This window comes from Neovison vison, chromosome 4 (genome assembly GCF_020171115.1).
Source record: "Neovison vison isolate M4711 chromosome 4, ASM_NN_V1, whole genome shotgun sequence".
Classification (NCBI taxonomy): domain Eukaryota; kingdom Metazoa; phylum Chordata; class Mammalia; order Carnivora; family Mustelidae; genus Neogale; species Neogale vison.
The window spans coordinates 140,758,240-140,778,590 of record NC_058094.1 but is presented as its reverse complement, the minus strand read 5'-3'; the positions used below and the strand labels follow the sequence as shown (position 1 = coordinate 140,778,590).

Sequence of the window (20,351 nt, the reverse complement as noted above, 5' to 3'; positions counted from 1 at the left end):
AGAGAGTACACACAAGCAGGCTGAGAGGCAGGCAGAGAGAGAGGAGGAAGCAGGCTCCCTGCCAAACAAGGAGCCCGATATGAGACAATCCCAGGACCCCAGGATCATGAGCTGAAGGCAGCGACTTAACCAACTGAGCCACCCAGGCGTCCCCTTGCTACACATTTTCAGATGACTTTGCAATGTATAAAAGATACTGTTTCACAAAATCTTTGCCTCGGTCACATCTTGAACAACTGATACAGCAAGTAATAGAAATTAGAAATGATTTATCTGAGGAAAAAGATGTTTCACATAGGTACATTTTTTAAGATATCCAAAACTTATCACTTGAACACCTCAAAGTTTAGAAAGCATAACCACTTTTTAACGACAATCTTTCCAAAGTGCATCACATCATTCCTGACCTCATCAATGACCTCATCAAGTGCGATCCCGATCCCCGGAGGCCCAGAGGAGATGATGAGTTTATCTCTCGCCCTTGGACTTGATTCCCCAGATCCCACCACTTTCCTTAGGGCTGGGGAATTTTCTGCCTCTGGTGACCTTGAAAGCCTCCAGATCAGAGGACAGAAAGTCCTCCCTCTTTAACCCTTGCCACACTGTCTATTACTTGCATAGTCTCCTACCACTGCAAAGCTAAACAGTTGAAGTGTGCAATTGCAAACAGATAACCATACTCATCAAGTTGTGTCTCATCTGTCCACGGGTGGAAGTCAGTATCCTGGTGGGAAGGCTGGAGTGTCTTCTACCCTCTATGCTAGAGTACACACTTAGATTTTGTGACAATCTGCGTTGCAACTCTGGTTCAGGTTGTGTGTCAAGTTTCCAGATGTCTAAGTGCTGAATATATAGAGCATTGCAATCAGGAATTTTGAGAGAAATTTCTGGTGGGCTTTTCGGTAGAAAAATTTCACTTTGTTCTTCAGCCTCTCCAGGGAAACTGCAATTTTCCTAAATTACGTATGTTTTAAGAAATTTCATATTTATGTGTAATTCTAAAACCTCTTCCTTGATTGTAAACCCATTTTTTATGAGTCAGTCCTTAAGGAAGATGGCTCCAGCTGCTTTCCTCTTTCATACATCAATGTTGCTGTCTATTATTTCTTATTCAAAACTGTGGGGTCAAATTCCCTTACAATAATCCCTCTGAAGGATGGCTTCCACAAACAGAAGTGAAGGTGCTCGGTTATATATCATACATGCAAAAAAAAAAGTTCATGCAAAATCATCGACCCATTTTGAAATGAGAAAATCTGATCTTTCACACTAAACAATAACAATGGGATTGCTGGTCTTTCAAAAATCAGTAGCACATTTTACAGAAAAACTGCTTACAGTCAAATTACAAAAAGTACTTCAATATTTGTCTTTTTGAATATTGTTCCAGTGCCATTTGGGGCAAACAGAACCCTTTGGTTGAGAGAATGAATATAGAGGGAAGTGGGTGGAAAAACACATTACATTTTGAATTGTATGCATTTTGTTCAAAATAATCGTTTTAGAGATAAAGCAAATCCAAATTAAAAATAAAACCCAGGCCAGTCTAGCACATGCCATCCAGATTCATTCCATCCTAGGGTTAGAGACATTGATGTATTTTAGCTTAATTTGTTTAAATTTATTTTTATTCTGCTTTATTGTTGTAAGAACATTTAAGATGAGATCTATTTTCTGAACATACATTTAAGTGTGCAATACTTTGTTGACTTATATACAATGTGTAGCAGAACTCTAGAATTTACTCATTTCACTTCACCGGAACTTAATGCCCATCGATAGTAATGCTTTTACCCACCGCAAGCCCCATCCCTCCACTTTGAACCCCACTTTGGTTCATTTGACTGAAGTGATAATTAGTAAACAGAATACTTATTTTGTACTTGTCATAGGTAACACATTATTTTTACATTATGAAAGGGAAAGGAGGGCAAGAGGAAAGGTTTCTGAAGCCAGAGACGATGTCTGTATTTCCTCCTTTCTCTTCTGCGTGGAACAGCATTTACTTGGTCCAGCTCAGATCTTTGGCTAGGAGCGGGCTCCGGAGCCGGAGGAGGCGAGGCTGACCGTTTCTGTTTCCCAAGTTCAGCACAGCTCCTCAGGCTTCCTTGTCAGAAGCCAGAAAAGAAGGCAGAGACCATTCACCCTTTGCCTCTGCCTAAGTATAGCAAGTAGCATATTTATTTCCTTGCTCGACAATCTCGTTTTTAATGGCAACCACTTGATCTTCCAGCTGTTTCAGTTGCTCCGCTTTTTCTTGTCTACTCAGATGCAGATCTTGGATCTTCTTTTCTAAATCTGAAACAAGAAAATGAAGGAAAGGAGAGATTGAGTTTTGGTGGATTCTTCCTGGATACCCGCCTTACATGAAACACGGGGATTTCTGTGCCTCTTAAAGACCTATTTAGCTCTGCGTTGTGATTCAACAGACAGAACATGTATTGTCACCAGGCTTCTCAAGGTTTTCACACAAATCAGAACAAACTGACGTTTTTGTCTAAAAAGTATTTTACATCCAATGGCATTTATCAATGCCAGTCAAAAGCTTGTTACAGTTTGTTAGAAATGAAAAGGTGGAGGATGAGCCTTGATTGGACTTGGTGAACATTTCCACAGGTTTGCTCTTGCTATTTTAACTTCACTTTTTAACATGTGTTCACCACTTTTAGGGGTTCTCAGTCTTTCAGTAAAAAAAGACTGACATTTTCATTTCTTCATTCTGCTCTGCGGATATTCAAGCCCTTGAACAGGAAAAGCAAAGTGATGCCTTCCACTCTTATCCATCCATCTGTCCATTCACCCATCTGTCCATCCACCCATCCATCCATCCACTCATCCTTCCAATTTACCCACTCTTCATTCAACAAATACCTGGTAATTATGGTAAACCCCAGCAAGGAGCCCACAGACTATTGGATGGAAGAGGTAGAGAGGGCCTCAGTTAAGAGTGAGAAGTGCCTTTAGAAAAAGAAACTTCTCATAGGTTGAAGTGGAACTTCTTAAAGAAGGAAGGTAAATGTCCCACTTTACCCAGACAGGTCAAACCTGGATCACAAGGAGGGAGTTGTCAAACTAGCCTGGAGCCCATGTTTAGAGCGAGGAACTGGATTGCGGAAGAATTTGGAAACCGTCCGGTGAACAAAAGATGAAGATGAACTAACTGGTGATGTTTTATATAGAGAAAGAAGAAGATTCAGGGCATGTCCTGCCGTTATTTTCCAGTATTTGAGGCCTAGGAAAGCAGAGGAAATGTGTTTTGTCATCCCGAGGAAATAGAATGAAACCAGCAGGTGAAACCTCCGTGAAGGAAAATTTTGTCTGATTTTAAAGAACTTTCTAGCAGTCACAGCTGTTCAAAGAAAGAGCTGCTACCGGAGGTGGTGAGCATCCTGTCTCTCGAAACTTAAATATAGATCATTTGGGATTGAAAAAGAGATTCAGCACTGGACGTGTATTTGTACTAAGAGGCAGAAAGACCCCTGCGCCTCTTTCATAGAAGTCAATGAGGCTGTGCGGGTTCCTCTTCATTCGCCTCCGCATTCACATCCACTCTCCGTCCTGCTCTGTCCTGGAAAGCTAGCTTTGGTGGATGACATCATCTGGCTCCCGGGATCTCTGGAGTTCATCCACGCTTGGCCACCGGACAGTTCAGAGAAGTGATCGGGGACGGGAGGGGGCGGGGAGAGTGAAGAGGCTGTCCCCGTGGAGCCGAAGGGTTCTGGCAGTCCTTCTACCTCTCCCCTCAGCCTCCCCTCACAGGGAGGCCCCGTGCCTTTGGCTCCATCAATCAGACAGTGACGTCAGAGCATTCGCCCTCCCTCGCCCCTGCTCCCTCGAGCCCAGGGATGCTGACGGCTTCTCAATGAAGCCAGTCACACAACACCCGCCACAACCTCAGCGGAGTCTCGGAATTCCTGTGAGTTTTTAAGAGTTCCTCCCATCAAGAAGTAGTGGTTTTTTGCCTTCTGCCCTCAAACCGGGTCCAGCTGGGCCTGTCGGGGTGACCAACAGGAATTAAGAGAAATCAATGCACAGGACCTCAAGGGCCTTAGGGCTCCCCTGCTCACTGTCGGGAATGCTGACCCAAGCGAGCTGTAGAGTCTGCTGGGCTGCAAGAGCCCGTTGAAAGAGGGCCCAGCATCTCAGTCAAGCTGACCCCAGACTGGCCAGCCAATGCACCCATCAGCTGAGAGCAGCTGCTTGGGTCACCAGGCATAGACCCACAGAAGAACCACCAAGGCAACCCACAGAACCCATGGTTCTAAGGCCATGGTTGTTGTTCTAATTCCCAAATATGGAGGGAGCTTTGTTATTCAGTGAAAAGATAACTGAGCCAACTCTGGCTCAGTGATCCAGAATTATCTCCAAGTGTGCTGCCCGGTTCTCGCTGTGACCCAGACTGGCTCAAAGTTCTGTGGAAGGAACCTGGCTGTGGCCTGGAGGTGTTTCTCCACTCTCTCCACTTTGACCCTACCAAGGTAAGGAAAGGCTCCTTTCTGGGGTCCCCTGGCCACTTTTTCCTACCAGGGGGAACTAGAGGGCCGTCCTAGTGGGCCAGACCCTTCTCCAGTCACAGCGACAGCAAGGTCGCCAAGCCGATGTCTTATTTTCCTCCTCAAGAGAGCCAAAAAAGTGGAGTGTATGGTCTCAGACCTTGTTTAGAAGGAAGGTCCCTGACTTCTCTTCTGACCTAATTTCAAAAATTGTGGAAGTTCTAGTCTATGGGAATGAGTGGAAACAATTTGGGCCTCGATATAAAACACGAGACAGAAAATATCCTTCCTGTTTTTTTGTTCCTCCACTTAGTTCTGGAAATAACAGCCACTGACTTTTGAATCTTTCCTAGTAATTCTTTTTTAAAAGTATTAGGAAAATACTGGAAAGGACAATTGTGTAAATCATATAAATGTCAGAGATGTAAATAATATAAATAATTACATAAATGTAAAAAGTGGTGTTTTTCCTCTTCACTCTCCCTCTCCCCAGAAATGATGAATGGTAATGGTTTAGGATGTATATTTCCTGACTTTGGCCCATACCAATGTTGCATTTTCATTTTTTTTTTTTCATGTCATGGTGGTGATATGACTGGTTCTAAGGCCAAATACTCATTTTACAACAAAGAAGCATTATAAGTGAGGAATCTTGGTTGTTTGAATATCTTGAGAGTTATTTATATTCCAAATGAATATGACTAACTTTAAAGTTTTGGAGACAATAAATGCAACCAAAGGTAAAACTAGATGACTCATCATTGGCTATTTCTTGATGATTTCGTGGTAGTTGCTAAGGGCATGATGTCTTTCCAGAAAAACTATGAGTATAAATTGTGGGGGAAAAAAGATTCTAATTAACTTCCTGATTGTGTGTATTCCATGTTTACTACACTTGGTGTGCATCCAAATTTCCATTTTTGATCAAAATCCTCGTCCAGACTATGGTTCCTTCTGGAATGTTACCTACAGATCTGTATGAGAAGACCAGTGCCTTGGGATCTAGATCATAGGGATTCTACTTGCATGGGAGGAGAAAATAAGCAGCATAGGTTAGAACAGGGTTTCCTAAGTTTCTCAACATCCACACCCTTAGAACTCTGGGCAAATAATTGTTCACCACGGGGCTGTCCTGTGTATTAATGTCTACAAGAGTCCCTGGCCGGCATCCACTCAATTCTAGTTGTACCTCCTAGTTGTGAGAAGCAGAAATGCCTTCAATACTTCTGTCCCCAGGGAAGGAGAGAAAATCACCCCTGGGTGAGAACCAGGGTGTAAGGAGAAGGGCATTTCCAGTTGACCGAAGGCAATGGGCATTTGTTCTGACGAACACAGTGAAGACTCCCTGATAAACTTTGAAGTAAAACCATGCAAGTGGCTTGTTATATGTCAGTCCCCCACTCACTGACCCAATTCCTACTTCCTTGACTCAGTGGGCTCATAGGTAGTTGAACTGTGCCAATGATAAGTTGGTATAAATTCTATCAGGAGGGTGGAGTATTAGGTTACCGTCAAATTGGTGGAGTGTATAATAGAATCAATTGAACTCCCATATGATCCAGCAATCCCCTTCCTGGGTATATATCTGAAGGTAATGAAATCCATATCTCAAAGAGATCATCTGTGTTCCTCTGTTCATTGCAGCATTATTCACAATAAATAAGATATGGAAGTAACCTGAGCGCCCATCAATGGATAAAGAAAATGTGGGATGGGGTGTGTGTGTATAAAACTCAACCATAAAAAAAGAAGGAAATCCTGCCATTTGCAACAACATAGATGAACCTGGAGGATGTCACACTAAGTGAAAATAAGCCAGAGAGAGAAAGACAAATACTATATGCTCTCGCTCCCATGTGGAACCTTAAAAAAAAAAAAAAAGGCTAGAACTCACAGAAGCAGAGAGAACAATGGTAGCTGCTAAGGTCTAGAGGGTGGGGGAAATGCGGAGAGGCAGGGGAAATGGGGAGAGGCTGGGCAAAGGTACAGACTTCCAGTTTGAAGATGGAAAGCTTCTGGGGATCAAATGTTCCGTGTGGTGCTGACTTGTTGACAACATTGCATTGCACCGTACATGTCTGTCGATCTTAAGCATTCTTGCCATAAAAAGAAATAAGTAACTATGTGAGCAGATAGAGGTGTTGATTACCTTAATCGTGATGATCATTTCACAACGTGCATGTCCATCAAATTGTCACACTGTACACTTTAAACAGACACAATTTCACCTGTCACCCAGACCTCGATACAGCTGGGAGAAAAGAGTTACCTGCTATTCTTCTTATCTTGTTCTCTGTATCTGTGGCCAGTTTTTCCACTGCACCTTTTAGCTGATCCACTTTTTCCAAAGTAACCTTTGTCAGTCCTACAGAACCAGTCTTATGTTGAAAAGCAGTGTATTGGTTTCGCAGCTCTGCAAACTCCTGCAACAGAGCCACACACTCCCATCACCAGAAAATATTTATAAGGCATACACCCACGCACGATATTTGCCTGATACTGTTCCAAAAAGGAGCAAGAGGAAAACCGTGATCCAGTCAATATGCTTGAGTCACTCTGACACTTCCAGGCTTTAATTTGCATTGTTTGTTTTATCTTTTTTTTTTTTTTTTTTTTTTGCAGGCTGAAAAACTCCTCAGTTTTGGTTAATTAAAAATAAAATTGCTTTGTTATAAAGCAGCAATCATGACTCCGTGCAAAGGCAGCTATTTATGGGACACCAATCATTTGCCCTAAATGACTTAAGGTGAGAGATACAGAAGACAGGAGCAATGCCTTCCTGCCTGTGACAAATCTCTGGGTCAGCTGGGTGGGACAGCCACAGGGAAGGATGAAGGGCAGAGTGATCAGTGACGCTTTACAAGCACAGGTAGGTTTTTGTGGGCAAAAAGGTACGAGAGATGGGAGGCGGGAAGGGAGGTCCAGATGTTAGTACCAAGAGCTCCGTGGCCATTCGAATGGCAATCTCGGGGGTCAGCCTGGGTGGCTGACAGTCTAGAATCTGGAACAGCTTAGTGAAGCCCAGGAAGGGAAATGGAGAGAGGATGGGCAGTAAATATGTCTCCCAACCTCCCTTCTATAGAAAATGTGCTCAACTCCCCCATCTGTGGGAAATTACCCAACACATTAGGAATGAAAAGCAAGAGAATGGACCAATTGTAAGAACACTTTTCCATTTTTCCCGTATTTAAGCTACCCTATTAACGCAACCAACCAGAGATATCCTGCTGAGAAAATGAGTTGATAGTTTCTTTCAGCAACCTAGATGAATAGGGTATTTCCCACAACTGTTTAATTAACTCACTCTGACTTTTGTAACTTGACCTATTCTCTTTGGCAGGTGACTTTCACTTCTTTGTTTTCGTGATCGGTAATGTGATTGAGTTAGAGTAAAGGGTAAATGCACCCAAGACAGACCAATGGCATGAATCCTGAACATCTGAAAGGAAGGAAACACTGGACGAGGATACCACTGGTAGTCCTGGGAGTAGGAGATGCAGGGAGGAAACACTGCATCCTAATTTGGTCAAAGGACTTCTGTCTTCCCTGGAATCACCCTCCACGACAGAAGAGCCTTCATGCCCATCGGGATCCCTACTAACACACGCCACTGAGCGCAGCCCTGCACTAAGGGAACTGCTGATAAATGGCACAGTGAGCTGAGGTCAGAGGATTAGCCTTCAAAGAGGCTCTGTCTGTCTGCTCTTGGAGGCACCGGCGGGGCTAATGACCTGCTTGAGGTCCCCAGCCTGGCGTTGGGCCGATGCAGCCTGAGCGGTCACACGGGCGGCTTGCTCTCTATTCCTTTGCAGCTTGGTCTGCAGCCCGGAGAGCCTGTCCTCCAGCACAGACGACTGCTTTGCTAAGTCCCACTCATTCTTGGTGTGCTTGGCTTTCTTTTCGGCCTGTTGTTGATGGAAAGACCAGAGAGGAGAAAGTCTCTTTAGGTAACAGACAACAAATAGACAAATGGTATAATTACCCCTCAGCAAATAAGCGCGGTAGGAAGGGAGAAGGAATCATCCCTTCGCTTTTCCATTAAAAACAATGTTGTAAGAAAATATTTTAGACAAACACAAGGTCATAGAAGCAACTATGACACGTATCCATGGTGGCCGGGTTAAGAATAAAGCCCCACCAGTGAGCTAAGCTCTCCTCACACCCCCTCATTCCCCACAAAGGTAACCATTATCCTGAACCTAACGATTGTTGTTCCAGGTACTTCTATGTGCTTTTTACTAGATCCCGTGCAGCATGCCTACCGTGCGGTATTTTTTTAACTTTATACAAATATATGATGCTGCATATTTCTGCAACTTGAATTTTAATTCAAAATTATGCTTGTACAGTTCTTCCTGGCTAATTTGCATAGCTCTTGTTTATTCAGTTTCAGCAATTTAAAGCATTCCATTGTTTGAGTATACAATTTATATTTCTATTCTCCAGCGGATATGGGTGGCTTCTCATTTTTCCTCCTTACAAATAATAATAAACATCTTATCTTCCTTTCTTCTTTCCGTGGCTCTATTTGTCCCATCTAGCAGTCAGATCTGACTGGTCATCTGTTAGCTCTTGTATCTTGCTCTTGGGTCATAATTTCAACACCTTCTTTGATTTTTGCAGGCATAACGAACGTTCTGATTTTGTATTTTACATGGAGTACCTGTCTTATCCGCAGACTCTTGTTTCCTGTTTCTGGTGCCTCTTGCTCGAGGCAATTTGTTCTTTTATGTGTTCTGGGAGACATTTTTGAGGCTTGGTTTGAAGGTGCATTCCTCGGGAGGGGATTTCCGCTGGCCTCTGGCAGGCATCTTGGGCACTATCAGCCCACGACCACTTTAAGGCCCCACTGTTGTCAGGGCCACACAGGTAGTGTGAATGCTACCCTCGAACTCGTGTAAGAGCCAGCCAGTGGTTAGCAATTCTTAGTGAAGACCTTCCTCCCCCACAGCAAGTGTCTATTGGCACTGCGCCTGCGCGTGCACACGTGTGTGTGTGTGTGTGTGTGTGTGTGTGTGTGTAGCTGTGTGCACACACATGTGTGTGAGTCCACACAGCAGTAGGGAGTAGCAGCTGAACATTTCACTGAGGATTTTGCCTTTCCAAGCGGGGGTCATATGCTCTCCTTGCGTGGGCTTTGTTTTCTGTCTCTGCTCATGGTGAGGATTAAAATCAACAGCTCGGGCGCCTGGGTGGCTCAATCATTAAGCATCTGCCTTCAGCTCAGGTCATGATCCCAGGGTCCTGGAATCGAGCCCTGCACTAGGCTCCTTGCTCTGCGGGAAGCCTGCTTCTCCCTCTCCCACTTCCCCTGCTTGTGTTCCCTCTCTTGCTGTGTCTCTCTATGTCAAATAAATAAATAAAATCTTAAAAAAACAAAAAACCCCGACAGCTCTCCCACACCAGCGATTGGCGGATATCCTCCGCCTGCCATCAGGTTCATGCTTTGTTATCTCTCTGGATTCATACTTCCCTATCGTGGTTGGCCTCTGAAGATTTCCTCCATCTCTTTCTAATTCAGGTATGTATTAAATTTAAAAAAATACATCCCAGACAACATTTTGGGTATTTTTCTATTAGGAGGGTTCCACAGGAGCCCTGGCAAATATGTAGGGGGTAGGGGGAACTCCAAAAACCTTCTTGTTCCTTTGGACGGATTTTTTTTTTAAGAGCACAAATCTACAGCTTTTCTGTAAAGGACCAGACAGTAAATGTTTTATGCTCTGTGGCCCATGAAGTCTCTATTGTAACCACTCAGCTCTGTGTCACTGTGGTGCAAAAGCAGGCACAGACAATACGGGGCTGGATTCCAATAAAACTTTGTGATTTTGGATAAAAAGCAAAATAAAAAAACAAAAACAGTATGCCCATTTGACTCACAGGCTGTATTTTGCCATCCCCTGTTCTAGTATATATGCCTCAAATGGGAAAACCTGGAGGCCTTCTTTGTTTTTTTGGGGGGGGGGGTTGCTGCCCTATATTTGCAACCTGTTCATGTCTAACCTCTTTATTTCCTGGTGCACTACTTCCTGTTCTGTCATTTTCTGCTTTTCTTTTCAAAAACTTTTGTATTTAGATCTGTACAACCCAGCTGAAAAACAGAGACTGGGAGCTGGCATTCTAGGGGGAAAGGGAAGGACCAGAGGACGGAGCCTTGGAGGAAGACACGTCACATAGCTTGGAACTAGGTCCTATCCTGTCCTCCCACTGCCAGACTTCCTCTCCCAGATCCATAGTGTGGGTTAAACCAGGCCTGGCTCCCACTGAGCTCTGGATGGAACACTATCTTTTGGGTAAGATATCCTTTCAGTCCTAAGATACTTGGATGAGATTTCATGCCAAATCTGCCAGTTACAAAACCCTGGCAGCAATGAACTTTATTTCTTTGCCTTGTGAGCTCTAATAACTCTATTACTTTCCCTGGCATCAGAAGGGATAAACTCCCGCCTCAAATATACCTTTAATTAGCTGTGTGACCTTAGGCAAGTCACTTAACCTCTCTGAGTCTCTGTTTCCTCATTTACAAGCTGGTAGTAGCACCTGCTTCATCCTCAAGGAGGTGTCAGCAATGACGAATTGATGCCGTAAGAACTCCGTTGAACATCAGTTAAATGTATCACACCACCCCCCTTTCATTTTGTCCTATAATCATCCCATCAGGCAGGTCAGGTAAGCATGACATTGGCACACGTCAAAACCAGGCTGTCTCCCCATTCAAAATCTTTTTCAGTTCGTTTCCAAAAAGATAAATACCTGTAGTGCACTCTCTTTAATTTTCTTGATCTCCGCCGTCAGCTGTGTAATGGTAGAGTTTACCCATCCTTGGGTGACTTGAACTTGTTGCAACGCATTCAGCGTGTTGTCAAGGTTTAATAGAACATTTGCTGCTTTTCTAAGGGAGGATATTAACGTGTCAGATTAGATAAATACACAATTATTCATTTGTTTCACCTTGGGAGTCCCTTTGGCTCCGTGAAAAACTTAGCTGAATTATTTATAAAGCAAATTTAAATTGCTCTTATGCAAGGCCAAATCCTGAAATCTTTATTTTGAGAAATAGGTAGGTTGAAATGCCAATAACAACACATATATATGCATATCAAGTAGAGACAGGTGTGGAAATCAAAGATACAGGTCTTGTTTGTTCTTAATCTGTCATAACGAGAGAGGCTTGAGGACCATCACCGGCGAGCTTTGAACAGAATAACTATGCTCAGCCAGTTCCTGTCCCCTAATTTCTCACACTTCAGCCACACTCTAAATTTTCACCACAGTGGGGGTGGGAGAGTTAAGGGGCCCCACCGACAGCAAAGAGAACTAAAAGCCCTCCGTTTCCAGGCTGTGTTTATTCAGGTTTATTTAAGCTCCACTGACATTCTAGCTGCCAGGGGCCCCGTCGGAGGTTAAAATCACAAGCATTCCAAGAGATTGTCTATTTTACAGAAATCAGTTCACCTCAAGTCCATGCTCCCCAGATAGTTGGATCTGTGGGCTCAAGACCACCTTTGGAGGAATGTGCCAAGTGAGCAAACTATCAGATAGACCTTTGCAGAGGCATAATTAGAAATGTGCGTGGAAGGGAAAACCAGCTAAACTGCAAAACATCCCCTGCCCCACGCAGCCCTACCTCTCCTCCCAATGGAGTCTCTCATTTTTTAAAAAGGGTCTATTTTTTTTTTAAAGAGCTGTTTTAGGTTCGTAGCAAAAATGAGCAGAAGGTGCAGAGAGTTCCCTGTACCTCCTGCCCCCCGACACTCACAGCCTCTCCAGTTATCAACATCCCTGCCAGAGGGGGACATTTGTTACCGCTGATGAACCTACATCGACACATCACAGACACCAAAATCCAGAGTGTACACTGGGGTTTACTCTTGGTGCTGCCCATTCTGAGAGTCTGGACAAATGTATAATGACACGCAGTCATCATTCTGGTATCACACAGAGTATTTTTACTGCCCTCAAAGTTCTCTCTGCTCCACCGATTCATCCCTCCCCTCAGCCCCTGGAAACTACTGATCTTTTTCACTGTGTCCACGGTTTTGCCTTTTCCAGAATATGCTATAGGTGAACCATACAATAGGTAGGCTTCCCCTTTCTTTACTTCTTTTCCTTACAGGTCCAGAAGGGGTTGAGGAGCCTTCCTTTCTCATAACATCCCCCACCATATCTTCATATTTAGTCTTCTTCCTTTAAATTTTCAATGTAACTACTTTTAGAGTAAATTGAGAAAATACCTAAAAATAGAAAAAGAAAAAGAAGCAGAAGTGGAAGAAAGAGAAGAGGAGGAAGAGGAAGGGAAAGAAGAAGAGAAGGAAGAGCAGGAGGAGGAGGAGGGAGAGAAGGAGGCAGCAGCACAGAAAGAGCAAAAAAACATTATCAGGAAGGGAAAAATGTACCATTAACCATATCACCTTTTAAGATATCAGCACATTCTAGCATTTTTGGTCTACAATTTTTTTTCTTTCCACGACGGAGACCGTCTTCTTTATATACTATTACCTTGTTTTTAAAAACATCAAAAATCCCTGCATGTTACAAAGAACCTTTCCTCAGCATCATTTTTAACAGCTGTGTGACTGTACTGCACTTACTTATTCTTCCTGATTGTAAGTACCAAAGCTGGAAGGGGTTGGGCTCATGGGGAAGTCTGGCGCACTTCAATTATCCAAGTGTCAGGGGACACGGAGAAGGCAGGTCAGCCCTCAACTGTTGGGTGTCCTGACGTGATGGCATTGCCACTATCCAGATGACCCCACCTAAAACCTAAAGCTCCAAGATGCCTTCTCCGTTGGCTTGGCTAAGTTGGCAAGAGCAAAAGGAAGCACGAGTTAATGAACTCCATGTACCGTATCTGTAGTTTTACTCCCAGGTTAGTCCTGAGGTGCTATCTTTGTTTCTTCTATTCCTTGCTGTCATATATTTTTAGTGTAGTCTTTAAAAAAAAAAAGTTTAGATCTTCCAAGTACTGTCTATTATGGTAAATGTAGAAAGCAGCGGACATAGATCAGCAAGAAAGGGAAAAGACACCCATATTCCCACCACCTGTTAAGATATTGGCAGACAGCTAGTTTATGGCCGTGGTTGGTATAAAGACTAATAGGTCACTGCAAAGGTATTCCAAGTCTGTAGCAAGTGGGAAACAAGCATTCCTTCCCATTTCCTCCCAATTCCCCAGCTTCCCGAGGCTCCTGCAAGCAGCTTAGCCCTCACCCTGGGCACTAACCTACTGGACAGTAATTTCATTTGAACGTTAAGTAGCTCCTCACCCAGTTGGCCTTTTAGCAGCTGTTCTGGGCAAGCATGATGAGAACATGAATACTATACTCACTCAGCATCTTCTGCCTTCACCAAAACCTCCCGGGCTTCCTTGGCTGCTTTATGTAGCCTGTCTTCATCTGCCCTATAGTCCTCACAGAGCAGCATCAGCTTCTGCACTTTGTCAAGTTCATGGGTTAGATTCTGCGATGTCATGGGTAGATGGACATCAAGTACGCGATTTGCAACCTTCTCTATATCCTCTGGAGGCACGTTTTCCTCTTAAATAAGAAGGTGGTTTTAGGTCATCGTGTCTCCTTATTAAACTGTATCTTGTAAATACAACCACAATGAACTTGAAGTCAAAAGTACATGCAGCTGATTATGTGTCCCTGGGACACAGGGATTAGACTGTCTACATCCCGTAGATTCTTCTTCATCCCCAGTTTTCCCTTCTCTCTGAAAGAAGCACCATTCGTGTAGTGTTGAATACATGCTGCACAAATGGGTGCTGGAAAACTGAAAACCTACAGGCTTGCGATGTTGTGTATGTTTTGTGAAACATCCTCCTGCGAACCAGTTAAGTCCTGGTTCAAAAGCAAGTACAACGGTTAGGTGCCTGTCACCAAGATTTGAATACGAATGAATGAGACATGGGGGAAGCACCAGTTCTGGAACCAACAAAACTTGATTCTAATCCTCTGTGACATCAGAAAGGCTCACAGTTGTTGCTTGGGACAACTCTACCTGACACTATCACTCAAAGTCCTATTTCGAGAAGGGAACTCGACAATAGAGAGTCAAGTCCTGGATGAGTAATGGGTTATCTGGAAACTGTTAAATACACCACTGCCCTGCTCTTCAGGAAAACAGAATCAGCCTTCCCTGAGAACGGAAGCAGCAGATGGACTGTTAGGGTCCGGGATGCTAATACTTTGTGTCGCTCTGGCTCCTTACGGAGGCATAATGCTGAATCCCTTGTGGGAAGTTGGAGATCTAGTCCTCAAAGGGCTGACCATCCAGTGGGGGAACAGAAGCCATTCCATATCAATATTAACAACATAAGAACAGAGATGATAAACAGAAGACGAAGTGATATGGGATCCAGAGGGAGGAGAAAATATTTCAAGAAGAACCTTAAAAAGGCACATAAGTTGAGCCTGGAGGACAGCAAAGTTTGTACCTATGGAAGTGGGGTAAAGGCAGGGGTAAAGGCATTCCAAGCTGAGCGAAACTCAGATGCCAAAGTTGGCTGCAGCAAGAAGCCGTCCTCGGATCACTGCTGGCAGCAGAGAGTGGAGTCGCAGTGCAGGGCTGCACGTCCCGAAAGCCTGGGAGCAGAGCCCAGGAGCCTCGACATGGGAGGCCGAGGAACTCAGAATTTCTTCAGGAGGGAGCGGGCACCACAGACACCTTCCAGCATTTGACAGACATGACATGAGTCCATATCCCTTTGGTAATCATTTTGTTCTAGCTTTTTATTTAAAATAAAAGGACTATTTTACTTCCTGTCATGTTTTTGGAAAAAAAAGTAATGAGATTTTTTTGTGTGTAAGTAAATCACTATCATGATTGAAACAGCATGTACTGTACTCGGAAGTTGGCTCTTGAAAGAAAGAGTATTTCCTTTTATTAAAAAAGTTCTAATAAAAAGTAACTTTCATTTAGCCCCATATTCATCATCAAACATTTATTGGTATTTGTTATGAGATCATAAATTCAAAATTTTTATACAGGCCTTGCAGAAGAAATGGCAGCTAACTTTGTCCATGGGGAATTTCAGACCACAAGGAAATATAAAGATGGTCAAGACGAGCAGAGGAGTGCAGCCACCATACAATTTAATAACACTTTGATTTTGGCTTCATGGAAAGGATAGAGGAAGAGAAATTGGTGAGAGGAGGGTACTGCTTCCTGGGGACCAAGGGTCTTGGGACCCAGATCAGAGATGTTTCTTTTACAGAATAGGATTTTTCCCTTTGCCTAGTCTAATTCTTGTTGTAATAATCTGGAGGTTTTTTTTTTTTAATTCATTGGGGTAATTAAACTTTTTTTTTTAATTAGAGATATATTCAGCAGCAATGACAAGGAGACTGGTAAGGGAATAGTCTCCACGACCAATGGCATGAGGTAGAAAGCAGCAGACCTTGCCTTCTGAGCCATCAGTTGGGGCCCAGAAGCATCTGGTGCCATTTTGCATGACTGGTCTGGCAATTTGGTTTTGGTTTGGTTTTGGTGCCTCAACTGACCTATATCTGCAGAAATAGCTAATGTGTTCCTTAAGCCAACCAGTTCCTAGATCTGTGTCTAATCAATACCAATCCATCCAGCTAACACACTGAAAATTTGCTTTTGAACAAACAAAATGTCCAGTAGACCGATCTCATCCCATTCATTTTTACTGATTATTTTGGTCATTTTTACTGATGACTTGTGCTGCCTCATTTTATTCTTATTTCAAAAATCAGGACTTGGGCTGAGTTCATCTAGTATCTAGAAACATGGAGATAGAAAAAGCAATTGGCCATAGGAGTCTCTTACTACTATTAAACAGATTCACAAAGTGGTTGCAACGATGGTAACAGACATCCCAGTTGTTAGCTGATTCACGTGAGGAGCATTAAGTTATTGAATCTGGGAGACGGTGATGGAGAAGAAAATCTCTTATGATTTACTCCATATACAGTCATACCCAAGCTGGATTATTTGCAGAGAGGGAAGTTTCAGGTCAATTTCCAGCTGTACTACTTGATTTTTATCTTCAACTACTAATTCTCTGTAATTTAAAATAAACTTCTTAAAAAATAAAAGTGAACTTCTACAGTAAGGCACAATGAGGGATGATAATAGCATCATAATTATAATAATAAATGGATCAAATTATTCCTTTCAGTCGATCACAGAGAACCAATAGGAAACTTGGAAAATAGTCTATAATAGTTAAAAACTGATATTTTAGATACCACCTCCTTATAGTATTTGTTATACTAACCGAAATCTGGTATGCTTTGATCTCACACAATCTGTCAGCAGAGAAAATCATGGACTCATAACATTAAGAAATCTGATAGAATCATCATGTTAGACATTTTTTCTTAAAAAAAAAAACCCACTTTAAGCACCCACTTCATTTGTTTGAAATTTTAAATAAATTCTAGGATTTTTACTAAATTGATCTTGTACAGATAGCCATATATTTTTTGATAGAATTAATATTTGGGAATTATTTTCATTAAGAAATTTTATATCAAAGGGTACATCATGTTTCTGATTTAGGCATTTCATTTCCACTTAATGTAATTTGAACTCAGTTATGATGTTTGAGTATATATTTAAAAACAAAAAACAAAGAAAAAGAAACAAAACTAGTCCCAATATATTTTTCTAATTACCTGACAAAAATGTTTTCAGTTTTTTGATTAAGAGATTCATTTTCTCTTCTTCAGATTCACTTTGATTTTTCATATTTCTCAGTTTCTCATTTAGCTGTAAGGCACTGTTTTTGGAGATTTCTGCCAGTTTACTTACATTTTTGAGCTGGGATAAGAAAAAAATAACAATGAGGAAAACACAACAATTAGGCACATTGTGTGATGTCTAATTACCTAGTTGGACCAAAGGAAACTCACTAAAAACAAAATAGGAGCATAGAGATTAAATAAAAGATTCATTTTAAGGGATTTCTCTAAAAGGTGATGTTATTTGTTTTCATTATCATGTTTGTTTAGTGTGAATTTATCTTGTGGTGTCTGGCTGGCTCAGTTGGTAGAGCAAGTGACTCTAGATCTTGGGGTTGTGAGTTTGAGCCCCATGTTGGGTGCAGAGATTACCTAAAAAATTAAATCTGTAAAAAAATAATGTGAATATATCTCTTCACAAACACTTAGTGATCAAAATTATTTGGAAACCGTGTTGACCTAGTGCTAATGACTTTTCCTGGTACAAATGTAAAACAAAAATTCTGTTTTAATGAGACTTCAGCATTCTATAATGTCAGCAAATTACTTGGGACTGCTTACAGTGGTTATAATGTTTAATAAGTTAAGAGCATTTTCTTTTATGTAAATTAAAATAATTACTCTTCTTGACATTCCTCAAATTGAAAAAATGTACTTACTCTGAAAGCTAAAAAGAAAGCATTCCTCCTTTTAATAAACGAGTTTGAACTCAGAGCAGGCTACAAAGATAAATTCCAAACATCCTGTACACTTGGTGGAGGAATGATAGGTCTAAAAGTCTTGCCCTCTAGAAGTGATTTGAGAAAACTCCTGAGCTTTTCTTGACATTCCAACAAATTAGAGAAAGAGGAAAAAAAAAAAAAAAACCACCCAGAAAGCAATAGGGCAACATCAGCAACAAGTTGAGCTGTATGGAATAAATTAATTGTGACAGAAGTAGGGCTAATTAGGATCAAACACAATTAGGAAAAAAAGAATCTCCCTTTATTTCCTCACAAAAGAAGCCAGCCTAATTTGAGCCATACGGATTTTTTGGAAAAGGATTTAATTGCATTCATTGGAAATGATGAAACAAAAAAAATATTTACATGATGAAAAATATGTATCTTCATTTTTTTTGAGAGTTGTCCCTTAATTTTCCTAGAACTTTGAAAATCTTAGAATGGTGAGCAGTTGCTGAGAGAGATCTTCAAAGTTCCCATCATGAGAAAAAAATCTAAGTGAGGGGGATGGATGTTAATCAAACTTCCTGTGCCAATCATTTCGCAACATATACATCTACCAAATCATGTATGCTTAAAACTAATACAGTGTTCTATGTTAGTTATCTCTCTTTCAATTAAAAAAGAAAAAAAGGTTAGCGGTAAGAACACATGAAAGTAAAATGAGAATTCCACAAATAAATACTCTGGACAGGAAAACACAAAATTGTAAAGATGAAATCAAATCTGTGTCAATTAGTCGATGCTGTATTCAGAGAGAAAGAGATTGCTAAATTACTTCACTCTTAAAATATCTCTCTGCAATCCATCTTCTGTCACCACTGACTCCTGAGAATTCTCTCACAATCTTTCCTGGCATTCTTCTGCCCCATCTAATCAAGAGGGAAATAGCACACCATTTTATCAACATGAACCCCCCCCCGCCCTTCCCAGTTCTTCAGCTGGGCGCTGAGGAAGCCAGATCCTGCTAGAACATACATCAGGGGCTATCTTTTTAAAAGTAAAAGCTTAACACAGGGCTATTTTAAATGGTGTGAGGTTTCTGGGTTTTTGGTTTTGTGGTTTTTTTGGTTTTTCTGTTTTGTTTTGTTTTGAGAAGGGGCAATAAGGTGTAATCATTTAAAATTATGTTGAACAATTCAGGATTGTTTTAACAACCGGGATGCCAGGCCAGGATCGTAGGCACTCAAAGAATATTTGTTGGAAGAAGGAAGAGTAACATCTAAGTGAAAACTAGGTAGCAATGCAGAATTATGACTATGTAAATAAAAATTTGCAACATTCAAGATGTGCAGGATATCCGCCAGCTGGTGCTAATCAGAGGCTTGCACAGGACCTGGATTCGGGAGCTTGTGGAGCACTGGCTTGGGACCAGCTGGGGCTCAGGCTCATGCAGGTGAGGCTCAAGGAGGAAAGTGCAGCTCTATGTGCACATGCATGTGCGGGCAAGCCCGTGTGTGCACATGTGTGTATCCACGAGTGTGAGACGCACACCATATCTTAGCCGTGGTTCTCAGCCCGTTCCCAAGCTTGGCCTTCTATCCTCCTGTTGATTCTGAAACCGTTTTATTCAGGAGTTGGTTTCTGTTGCTTACAAACAGGAATCCTGACTGCTATAATATTTAACTTACATATTTTTGGGTGTGTAGATATAATCTCATTGAAATAATTTTTTATTTAAACTCAATTAATTAACATATAATGTATTACTTGTTTCCAAGATATAGGCCTATGATTCATCAGTCTTTTATAATACCCATATTGTGCTCATATTGTTGGTAAAGAAATTTAGCTTTTTTTTTTTCTAAAGATTTTATTTATTTATTTGACAGGCAGAGATCACAAGTAGGCAGAGACGCAGGCAGAGAGGGGGAAGCAGGCTCCCCGAGCCAAGCAGGGAGCCCGACACGGGGCTCGATCCCAGGACCCTGGGATCATGACCCGAGCCGAAGGCAGGGGCTTTAACCCACTGAGCCACACAGGCGTCCCAAGAAATTTAGCTTTTTAAGAGATTTTTCTTCTTCATCAAAGACTCTATATATAGTGTCAAAAATGGAGCCAACTAGGGCACACATCATCATCATGTTACAAGATGTATCCAGTTAGTCACAGAATACCTAAAATTGTATTCAACATTTCCTAGTGAATGTGTAATGTATTCACACACACACAAAAAACAAGGGAAACTAGGCAATTAAAAATTATTCTCATTTATCAATATGATCAGAAAAATAAATGAAAACAGTTCAAGTTATTAGCAACTCAATCATCAGGTACTTAAATATTAAAACTACTATTTCATGTCTAACAACATCGGAAGGAGTACAAGGCCTAAGGGTGTATCCCTATTACAACATTTTCTAAATCAAATTAAATTTTAACATTGGAATTTGTATATTTAGCCCTTGAATTTTTACAAATTA

General features: G+C 41.7%; 1 protein-coding gene and 1 long non-coding RNA gene across 4 annotated transcripts in view; one reads left to right on the top strand and one right to left on the bottom strand.

Moving 5' to 3' along the window:
- Positions 1-8,161, top strand: part of LOC122904698 — a 31,575-nt gene extending 23,414 nt beyond the window's left edge. For 2 of the 3 annotated variants that reach the window (XR_006384244.1, XR_006384247.1), the window contains 3 exons: positions 3,035-4,478; positions 7,116-7,239; positions 7,834-8,161. This is a non-coding gene — a long non-coding RNA (uncharacterized LOC122904698). Of the gene's footprint in view, positions 1-2,270; positions 4,479-7,115; positions 7,240-7,833 lie in introns of those variants that run through there. The other variant, XR_006384246.1, reaches the window with a different exon arrangement.
- LAMB4 (laminin subunit beta 4) overlaps positions 1,876-20,351 on the bottom strand; it is a 97,081-nt gene continuing 78,605 nt past the window's right edge. The window contains exons 30-35 of the mRNA XM_044245805.1: positions 17,141-17,285; positions 13,822-14,029; positions 11,247-11,385; positions 8,225-8,398; positions 6,763-6,916; positions 1,876-2,298 (exon numbers count right to left, since the gene is read on the bottom strand). Of these exons, the coding sequence (XP_044101740.1) occupies positions 2,159-2,298; positions 6,763-6,916; positions 8,225-8,398; positions 11,247-11,385; positions 13,822-14,029; positions 17,141-17,285 (960 nt within the window). The 3' untranslated portion in view covers positions 1,876-2,158. The remainder of the gene's footprint in view (positions 2,299-6,762; positions 6,917-8,224; positions 8,399-11,246; positions 11,386-13,821; positions 14,030-17,140; positions 17,286-20,351) is intronic.